This window comes from Macrobrachium nipponense, chromosome 31 (genome assembly GCF_015104395.2).
Source record: "Macrobrachium nipponense isolate FS-2020 chromosome 31, ASM1510439v2, whole genome shotgun sequence".
Lineage (NCBI taxonomy): Eukaryota > Metazoa > Arthropoda > Malacostraca > Decapoda > Palaemonidae > Macrobrachium > Macrobrachium nipponense.
Genome location: NC_061093.1, coordinates 19,921,817 through 19,931,816, shown reverse-complemented (window position 1 = coordinate 19,931,816; position 10,000 = coordinate 19,921,817). Strand labels below are relative to the sequence as shown.

The 10,000-nt window shown below is 54.5% G+C and overlaps 2 protein-coding genes across 3 annotated transcripts in view; one reads left to right on the top strand and one right to left on the bottom strand.

Annotated features, from left to right (window-relative positions):
- Positions 1-10,000, top strand: part of LOC135206674 (netrin receptor UNC5B-b-like) — a 429,533-nt gene that overhangs the window by 201,954 nt on the left and 217,579 nt on the right. The gene's annotated exons all lie outside the window — the stretch shown is intronic.
- LOC135206779 (S-antigen protein-like) lies at positions 5,460-6,431 on the bottom strand. The gene has a single exon (XM_064238273.1). It carries the CDS (start codon positions 6,429-6,431, stop codon positions 5,460-5,462), a length of 972 nt encoding a protein of 323 aa, XP_064094343.1.

Sequence of the window (10,000 nt, the reverse complement as noted above, 5' to 3'; positions counted from 1 at the left end):
ATAACCCGGAAGACTATATAATGATTTAGAATGATTGATGATGGTTGGGGTGTTGCTAATTTTTATTGCTGCTTCAGGTACAGTAATTGGGTAACTGAATCCGTTCATTTAGTTTAGGAGGACCTCTGAATATACAATATGCTTTTCAGCATTTTCATTTTATTTAACCAACGCAAAGTTTTACCTGGATTTCAGAATGTTTCTCTCTCTCTTTCAAGGTGATATGGAATGCATCATTCTTAAACATACTTTACTTCGTATAACAGGAATCTAAATTGACTCTGGAGATGAATGAATTTGAATATCGATGAAAGGTGTGATATCGATCACTATGGACAGATTTCCTCTCAAATGTTTTACTAGTGAAATTCACAGTCGTTTAAGAATGTTATGTTTTTATCGCCACGTTTATCCTTTAAAATGTTTTACAAATTAATTGTAAAACTCATTTATATTAGTCAAAAGATACCATGAAAGGCTGTCAGTTTTGGCTTTCACAAAAGCTGTTTGAATCTTTATCTATTTGTTTTTACATAATTCCAGTAATTGCTCATAAATAATCCGAACTTCGTATTTTCCAAAAGCACGGTAGTGCTCTGTACAGGTCCAAAAAAATGAGAATGAAATCGTAAGATAAATACTTGACTGACTGCGACATCCTTTCACAACAGCAGTACTGCCCCGACTCCCACGGGGAAATAAGGTATTGTATGTACATACACACACACACATACACCACGCGTCTGTACAGACGCACGCTCAAAGCAGCAGCAAAGTGACACACTACTACCAACTGTCATCCCCTGCGGAAGACAGTTTCGTGACCGAGATGAACAGCATGTATGAACTATTATCATACAAACGTCAATTAAAAGTCAATGTATGGTGGGTAACTCCGCATAGCAAAGTCTGCTGCTGCTGCTCCTGCTGCAATGGCTAATGAGTTTTCTTATATAATTGCAACTCGCTTAATTTTTGAAAGGCGAAATTATGCAATATCATCCACTGAATTGCAAACAAAACTCTCTCTCTCTCTCTCTCTCTGAGAATTGAATAGTTTGCATGCCAGACTGCCTGATCTTCTCTAGACGTGAATCTGCGGATATTCCAGTTGATATTCCAGCTGATATTCCAGTTCGACCAGATATCTTGGAAGTCTGGAAATTACATGACCAAGATCTTCCTTCTTCTACTACATTTCTGACAAAGCATTTTTCACGGAATAACTTTACTCAAGTGGAACGGACTGATTCTCGTCAGTCTTAGACCGGGACAGATTCCTTTTAAATGTAAATGGAAATAACCTTTTCCAATAATGCCAGGTCCTGACCTAACCAGATCTTATCTACCTAACCAAACTTAGGGCGGCATACCCTGACCTGGCAACAGTCGTGGAATGAAAAGATTCTTATTTACCTAACCTAACTTAGAGCGGTGCCCCCTGACCTGGCAACAATTGTGGAGGGAGAAGATACTTATTTACCTAATCTAACTTACAGTGGTGTCCCCTGACCTGGCAACAACCATGGAGGGAAAAGATACTTATTTTCAAGTCAGTGATGACATGCTCCTATAAAATCTGCAGCCTAATTGTATGAAAGTGAAATCAATGATGGGAGTCGTCTCACTCGCAGCTGTGACCATTTCCTCGTCCTCGGCCAAGTGCTGGGACCTATTGGCGTACTCGGCGCTGAAACGGAAACTGAGAGTAAAAAAAGTTCGAAAGGTGTAGCAGGAGGAAAACCTTGCAGTTAGGAGGAAGTGGAAAGGATGAGTAAAAAGAGGTACGATAAAAGGAATGAAAGGGGTTGCAGCTAGGGGGGCGAAGGGACACTGTTTAGATCTTTATGTAATGTCCACAATGATAGCACTACTCCAATAAGAGGGGACAACCATCTGGAACCTTCACATTGTAATTGTTTATACACAGTAATCCGCTTATGAAATACACTAAAATCCTAAGACATCTTATTGACAATTCCTCTTCCTTAGCAATATTCTCGCTCTCTTTCATCTGTCTCCTAATTGCGCAAACTGTATGACTCACTCTCTCTCTCTCTCTCTCTCTCTCTCTCTCTCTCTCTCTCTCTCTCTCTCTCTCTCTCTCTCTCTCTCTCTCATAAACAGGATATCCTCCCTGAAACCTTCCTGTACTGCGTATAAACTGCTCCTGAAAATCTTCAACTTTGTGATACACGAAAAGCGGACTCCTTAATAAGCTGATAAACACGGATTTCCCCTGCCCCTCATGGTGGGGCTCTCCACAGGCTCCCTTCCACAGCATGGCAGGAAAGCCTGTGAGGATTTTTCCCTCCGTGGGCTAGATAGGATCAGGATCCTTTGGCCTCTAGCCTCTGTGGTGGGGCCATCCTCAGGCCCGCTTCCCAGCCTGGCAGGAAACCTGCCTTCCTCCAGAGAAGCAGCCTCTGTGGAGGATTGTTCCCTCCATGGGCTAGATAGTCGGGATCGGATCCTTTGGCTATAGCCTGCTGTTCCTGTTCTATCCTCAGGCACCGCGGGGGTTCCCCAGCCTGGCAGGAAACCTGCCTTCCTCCGGGGAAGCACTCTGAGGAGGATTGTTCCCTCCATGGGCTGGATAGGATCAGGATCCTTTGGCCTTTAGCCTCTGTGGTGGGTCCATCCTCAGGCCCGTTTCCCCAGCCTGGCAGGAAACCTGCCTTCCTCCGGGGAAGCAGCCTCTGAGGAGGATTGTTCCCTCCATGGGCTGGATAGGATCAGGATCCTTTGGCCTTTAGCCTCTGTGGTGGGTTCATCCTCAGGCCCGCTTCCCCAGCCTGGCAGGAAACCTGCCTTCCTCCGGGGAAGCAGCCTCTGAGGAGGATTGTTCCCTCCATGGGCTGGATAGGATCAGGATCCTTTGGCCTTTAGCCTCTGTGGTGGGTCCATCCTCAGGCCCGCTTTCCCCAGCCTGGCAGGAAACCTGCCTTCCTCTGGGGAAGCAGCCTCTGAGGAGGATTGTTCCCTCCATGGGCTGGATAGGATCTGGATCCTTTGGCCTTTAGCTTTTGTGGTGGGTCCATCCTCAGGCCCGCTTCCCCAGCCTGGCAGGAAACCTGCCTTCCTCCGGGGAAGCAGCCTCTGAGGAGGATTGTTCCCTCCATGGGCTGGATAGGATCTGGATCCTTTGGCCTTAGGCCTCTGTGGTGGGTCCATCCTCAGGCCCGCTTCCCCAGCCTGGCAGGAGACCTGCCTTCCTCTGGGGAAGCAGCCTCTGAGGAGGATTGTTCCCTCCATGGGCTGGATAGGATCTGGATCCTTTGGCCTTAGGCCTCTGTGGTGGGTCCATCCTCAGGCCCGCCCCTTCCCAGCCTGGAAGGAAAACCTGCCTTCCTCTGGGGAAGCAGCCTCTGAGGAGGATTGTTCCCTTCATGGGCTGGATAGGATCTGGATCCTTTGGCCTTAGGCCTCTGTGGTGGGTCCATCCTCAGGCCCGCTTCCCCAGCCTGGCAGGAGACGTGCCTTCCTCTGGGGAAGCAGCCTCTGAGGAGGATTGTTCCCTTCATGGGCTGGATAGGATCTGGATCCTTTGGCCTTAGGCCTCTGTGGTGGGTCCATCCTCAGGCCCGCTTCCCCAGCCTGGCAGGAGACCTGCCTTCCTCCGGGGAAGCAGCCTCTGAGGAGGATTGTTCCCTTCATGGGCTGGATAGGATCTGGATCCTTTGGCCTTAGGCCTCTGTGGTGGGTCCATCCTCAGGCCCGCTTCCCCAGCCTGGCAGGAAACCTGCCTTCCTCCGGGGAAGCAGCCTTTGAGGATTGTTCCCTCCATGGTCTATCCTCAGGCCCGCTTCCCCAGCCTGGCAGGAAACCTGCCTTCCTCTGGGGAAGCAGCCTCTGTGGAGGATTGTTCCCTCCATGGGCTAGATAGGATCGGGATCCTTTGCTTACTATAGCCTCTTGTGGTGGGTACATCCTCAGGCCTTCGCTTCCCCAGCCTGGCAGGAAACCTGCCTTCCTCCGGGGAAGCAGCCTCTGAGGAGGATTGTTCCCTCCATGGGCTGGATAGGATCGGGATCCTTTGGCCTTTAGCCTCTGTGGTGGGTTCATCCTCAGGCCCGTTTCCCCAGCCTGGCAGGAAACCTGCCTTCCTCCGGGGAAGCAGCCTCTGAGGAGGATTGTTCCCTCCATGGGCTGGATAGGATCAGGATCCTTTGGCCTTTAGCCTCTGTGGTGGGTTCATCCTCAGGCCCGCTTCCCCAGCCTGGCAGGAAACCTGCCTTCCTCCGGGGAAGCAGCCTCTGAGGAGGATTGTTCCCTCCATGGGCTGGATAGGATCAGGATCCTTGGCCTTTAGCCTCTGTGGTGGGTCCATCCTCAGGCCCGCTTTCCCCAGCCTGGCAGGAACCTGCCTTCCTCGGGGAAGCAGCCTCTGAGGAGGATTGTTCCCTCCAATGGGCTGGATAGGATCTGGATCCTTTGGCCTTTAGCCTCTGTGGTGGGTCCATCCTCAGGCCCGCTTCCCCAGCCTGGCAGGAAACCTGCCTTCCTCCGGGGAAGCAGCCTCTGAGGAGGATTGTTCCCTCCATGGGCTGGATAGGATCTGGATCCTTTGGCCTTAAGCCTCTGTGGTGGGTCCATCCTCAGGCCCGCTTCCCCAGCCTGGCAGGAGACCTGCCTTCCTCTGGGGAAGCAGCCTCTGAGGAGGATTGTTCCCTCCATGGGCTGGATAGGATCTGGATCCTTTGGCCTTTAGCCTCTGTGGTGGGTCCATCCTCAGGCCCGCTTCCCCAGCCTGGCAGGAAACCTGCCTTCCTCTGGGGAAGCAGCCTCTGAGGAGGATTGTTCCTCCATGGGCAGGATAGGATCTGGATCCTTTGGCCTTAGGCCTCTGTGTGGGTCATCCTCAGGCCGCTTCCCAGCCTGGCAGGAGACGTGCCTTCCTCTGGGGAAGCAGCCTCCTGAGGAGGATTGTTCCCTTCATGGGCTGGATAGGATCTGGATCCTTTGGCCTTAGGCCTCTGTGGTGGGTCCATCCTCAGGCCCGCTTCCCCAGCCTGGCAGGAAACCTGCCTTCCTCCGGGGAAGCAGCCTCTGAGGAGGATTGTTCCCTTCATGGGCTGGATAGGATCTGGATCCTTTGGCTTGTCAGGCCTCTGTGGTGGGCTCATCCTCAGCGCTTCCACCAGCTGGCAGGAACCTGCCTTCCTCGGCCGAAGGCAGCCTTTGAGATTGTTCCCTCCACTGGTCTATCCTCAGGGCCCGCTTCCCCAGCCTGGCAGGAAACTGCCTTCCCTCCGGGGAAGCAGCCTCTGAGGAGGATTGTTCCCTCCATGGGCTGGATAGGATCTGGAAATCCTTTGGCCTTTAGCCTCTGTGGTGGGTCCATCCTCAGGACCGCTTCCCCATCCTGGCAGGAACCTGGCCTTCCTCCGGGGAAGCAGCCTCTGAAGGAGGATTGTTCCATCCATGGGCCTGGATAGATTCTGATCCTTTTGGGGCCTTTAAGCATCTGTGTGGTCCATCCTCAGCACTTTCCCCAGCCTGGCAGGAAACCTGCTCTCCTTCCGGGAAGCGCCTTCTTGAGGGAGGATTGTTCCCTTCCATGGGCTGGATAGGATCTGGATCCTTTGGCCTTTTAGCCTCTGTGGTGGTCCATCCTTCAGGCCCGGCTTCCCCAGGCCTTGGCCAGGAAACCTGCCTTCCCTCCGGGAATGGCACCTCCCTGAGGAGGATTGTTCCTTCCCCATGGGCCTGGATTGGGATTCTGGAGCCTTTGGTCCTTTAAGCCTCTGTGGTGGGTCCATCCTTCCTGCACCCGGGGCTTCCCCAGCCTGGCAGGAAACCTTCCTTCCTCCGTTGGAAGAGGCCTCTAGGAGGATTGTTCCCTTCCATTGGGCTTGGATAGATCTGGATCCTTTGCCTTTAGCGCCTCTGTGGTGTGTCTCCTCAGGCCCGGCTTCCCCAGGGCCTTGGCCAGGAAACCTGCCTTCCTCCTGGGAAGCGCCTCCCGAGGAGGATTGTTCCCCTTTCCCATGGGCCCTGGATGAGAATCTGGATCCTTTGGCCTTAGGCCTCTGTGGTGGTCCATCCTCAAAGGCCCCGCCTTCCCCCAGCCTGGCCAGAGGGGACAATGCCTTCTCGGGAAGCGCCCTCTGAGGAGGAATTGTTCCCTCCATTTGGGGCCCTGGATAGGATTCGAATCCTTTGGCCTTTAGGGCCTCAACCCCATGTGGTGGGTCCATCCTCAGGACCGGCTTCCCCAATCCTGGCAGGAGGACGTGCCTTCTCCTTTCCGGAAGCCTCCTCATTTGAGGAGGATTGTTCCCTCCTGGGCTGGATAGGATCCTGGATCCTTTGCCTTTAGGCCTCCCTGTGGTGGGTCCTCCTTTCCCAGCCCGTTCCCCCAGCCGGGCAGGAAACCTGCCTTCCTCCGGGGAAGCAGCCTCTTGAGTGGAGGATTGTTTCCCATCCATGGGCTGGATAGGATCTTTGATCCTTTGGTCCTTTAGGCCTCTGTGGGTGGGTCTCCGCAGGCCCTTCCCCAGGCCCCTGGCAGGACCCACCTTCTTCCTCCAGTGGAAGCTAGGCCCCCTTGAGGATGGATTGTTCCCTTCCATGGGCCTGGATATGAGCTGGATCCTTGGCCTTTAGCCTCTGTGGGGGTCCATCCTCAGGCCCGCTTACCCAGCCTGGCCAGTTAAACCCATGCCTTCCTCCTGGGGAAGCAGCCTCTGAGGAGGATTGTTCCCATCCATGGGTCTTGGATAGGATCTGGATCCTTTGGCCTTAAGGGCCCTGTTGGGCCTGTGGTGGGTCTCCTTCAGGGCCCGCTTCCCCAGCCTTTGGGCAGAGACCTGCCTTCCTCCGGGTAAGCCGCCTCTGAGGAGGATTGGTTCCATCCATGGCTGGTAGGATGGAATCCTTTGGCCTTTAGCCCCCGATCCTGTGGTGGGTCTCATCCTCAGGACCCGCTTCCCCATCATCCTGGCAGGAGACCTCCTTCCTCCGGGGAAGCAGCCTCTGAGGAGGATTGTTCCCCTCCATGGGCTTGGATAGGGATCTGGATCCTTTTGGCCTTTAGCCTCTGTGGTGGGTCCATCTGCTCAGGCCCCCCCGCTTCCCCAAGCCTGGCCAGAAACCTGCCTTCCTCCGGGAATCAGCCTCTTGATGAGAAATTGTTCCCTCCTGGGCCTGGATAGGATTCCTTGGATCCTTGGGCCTTTAAGCGCTCTTGGAGGTCCATCTCAGGCCCGCTTCCCCAGCTGGCAGGAAAGCCTTGCCTTCCCTCCATGAAGCAGGCCTCTGATGGGATTGTTTCCTCCAATGGGCTGGATTGGATCTGGATCCTTTGGCCTTTAGCCTCTGTGGTGGGTCCATCCTCAGGCCCGGCTTCCCCAGGCCTGGCCAGGAAACCTGCCTTCCTCCGAGGCGCCTTCCCCTGAGGAGGATTGTTCCCTCCATGGGGCTGGATAGGATCTGGATCCTTTGGCCTTTAGCCTCTGTGGTGGGTCCATCTCAGGCCCCGCTTCCCCAGCCTGGCGGAGACCTGCCTTCCTCCGGGAAGCAGCCTCTGAGGAGGATTGTTCCCTCCATGGCTGGATAGGATGGGATCTTTTGGCCTTTAGCCTCGTGGTGTCCCATCCTCATGGCCGGCTTTCCCCAGCCGCATGGAAACCTGCCCTTCCCTCCGGGGAAGGAAGCCGGGTCTGAGGAGGATTTGTTTTCCCCTCCATGGGCTGGAATAGGATCTGGATCCTTTGGCCTTTTAGCCCTCTGTGGTGTTCCTCCTCCAGGTCCCGCTTCCCCAGCCTGGCAGGAAACCTGCCTTCCCTCCGGGGAAGCAGCCTCTGAGGAGGATTGTTTCCCTCCCTCCATGGGCTGATAGGATCTGGATCCTTTTTGGCCTTTAGCCTCTGTGGTGGGTCCATCCTCAGGCCCGCTTCCCAGCCTGGCAGGAAACCTGCCTTCCTCCGGGGAAGCAGCCTCTGAGGAGGATTGTTCCTCCATGGGCTGGATAGGATCTGGGATCCTTTTTGGCCTTCAGCCTCTTGGTGGGTCCATCCTCAGGCCCCGCTTTCCCCTGCCTGGCAGGAAAGGACCCCTCCTCCCGGGGAAGCACCTCTGCCCGGAGGATTGTTCCCTCCTGGGCTGGATAGGATCGAATCCTTTGGCCTTCAGCCTCTGTGGGTGGGTCCATCCTCAAGGCCCGTTTCCCCAGCCCTGCAGAAACCTCCTTCCTCCGGGGAAAGCAGCCTCTGAGGAGGAATTGTTCCCTCCACGGGCTGGATAGGATCTGGACCTTTGGCCTTCAGCCTCTGTGGTGGGTCCATCCTCAAAGGCCCGCTTCCCCAGCTGGAGGAAACTGTGCCTTCCTCCGGGGAAGCAGCCTCTAGGAGGATTGTTCCCCTCCACCGGGCTTGGATAGGATCTGGAATCCCTTTGGCCTTTAGCCTCTGTGGTGGGTCCATCTCAGGCCCGATTCCCCGCCTGGCAGACCTGCCTTCCTCCGGGGAAGCAGCCTCTGAGGAGGATTGTTCCCTCCATGGGCTGGATAGGATCGGGATCCTTTGGCCTTTAGCCTCTGTGGTGGGTCCATCCTCCAGGGGGGGGAGTGGAGGAGGACGGGCCCATCCGGGGGAAGGAGGGGTCGGGAAGGGGAGGGTTGAGGCGGGGGAAAAGGAGCTCCCCGGATCCTGGGAGCTTAGGGGGAGGGTGGGATGGTGGCCCGTTCCCCATCCTGGCAGGAGAGCCTTCCCTCCGGGGAAGCAGCCTCTGAGGAGGATTGTTCCCTCCATGGGCTGGATAGGATCGTTATCCTTTGGCCTTTAGCCTCTGTGGTGGGTCCATCCTCAGGCCCGCTTCCCCAGCCTGGCAGGAAACCTGCCTTCCTCCGGGGAAGCAGCCTCTGAGGAGGATTGTTCCCTCCATGGGCTGGATAGGATCGTTATCCTTTGGCCTTTAGCCTCTGTGGTGGGTCCTTCCTCAGGCCCGCTTCCCCAGCCTGGCAGGAAACCTGCCTTCCTCCGGGGAAGCAGCCTCTGAGGAGGATTGTTCCCTCCATGGGCTGGATAGGATCGGGATCCTTTGGCCTTTAGCCTCTGTGGTGGGTCCATCCTCAGGCCCGTTCCCCAGCCTGGCAGGAGACCTGCCCTTCCTCCGGGGAAGCAGCCTCTGAGGAGGATTGTTCCCTCCATGGGCTGGATATGGATCATTGGATCCTTTGGCCTTTAGCCTCTGTGGTGGATCCATTCTCAGGCCCGCTTCCCCAGCCTGGCAGGAAACCTGCCTTCCTCCGGGGAAGCAGCCTCTGAGGAGGATTTTTCTTTCAATTGTCTGTGTAGGCTTAGAAGCCTTTGGCTCATAGTCTTTCCTCAATGATCATCTCCTTTAGGCTATTCAATTACCAATGTCCTTTCTGCTGGATGATCTCTTCTAGGCTATTTAATTCCGACAGTTACTTCCTTGTGGACTATCTCTTTTGGCTATTTCATTTCCTTTTGCTGGGTCTGCTTCGTCATCCAATCCATTGACTATAACACTATACCTTCACATACTCTTGTTTTCGAACATGCCTCCTGTGCTCTTCGAAGTCTTCAAAACGATACGATGGATCTCGGAGACTGCATCTGGAGACTGGATTTCGCTTACATGCTGTGGTCACGGCGCTGGGAGAAATTGGGAATTACATTTCTCTCGTCGTTCCAGGAGCTGGAGACCTTTGGATTCCAAAGGAGCAATCGGGAATGATATTTCTCTCGTTGTTCCAGGAGCTGGAGACCTACGGATTCCTGCGGTCATGGCGTTGGGAGCAATCTGGAATATTTCTCTCGTCGTTCCAGGAGCTGGAGACCTACGGATTCCTGCGGTCATGGCGTTGGGAGCAATCTGGAATATTTCTCTCGTCGTTCCAGGAACTGGAGACCTACGGATTCCAAACCTCTTCGGTGAAAACACATAACGTTTCAGATCATTTTAATATCGCCTTAACAATTCCTTTGTTTTCCTTTTCGAACACTTCTTTAGTTCTTTATTTTAAGTGTGG

Bases quoted from the DNA above. Each gene is read 5' to 3' on its own strand.
- LOC135206779 (XM_064238273.1), bottom strand. From the start codon at position 6,431: ATGGATGGGAAACAATCCTCCACTCAAGAGGCTGCTTCCCCGGAGGAA.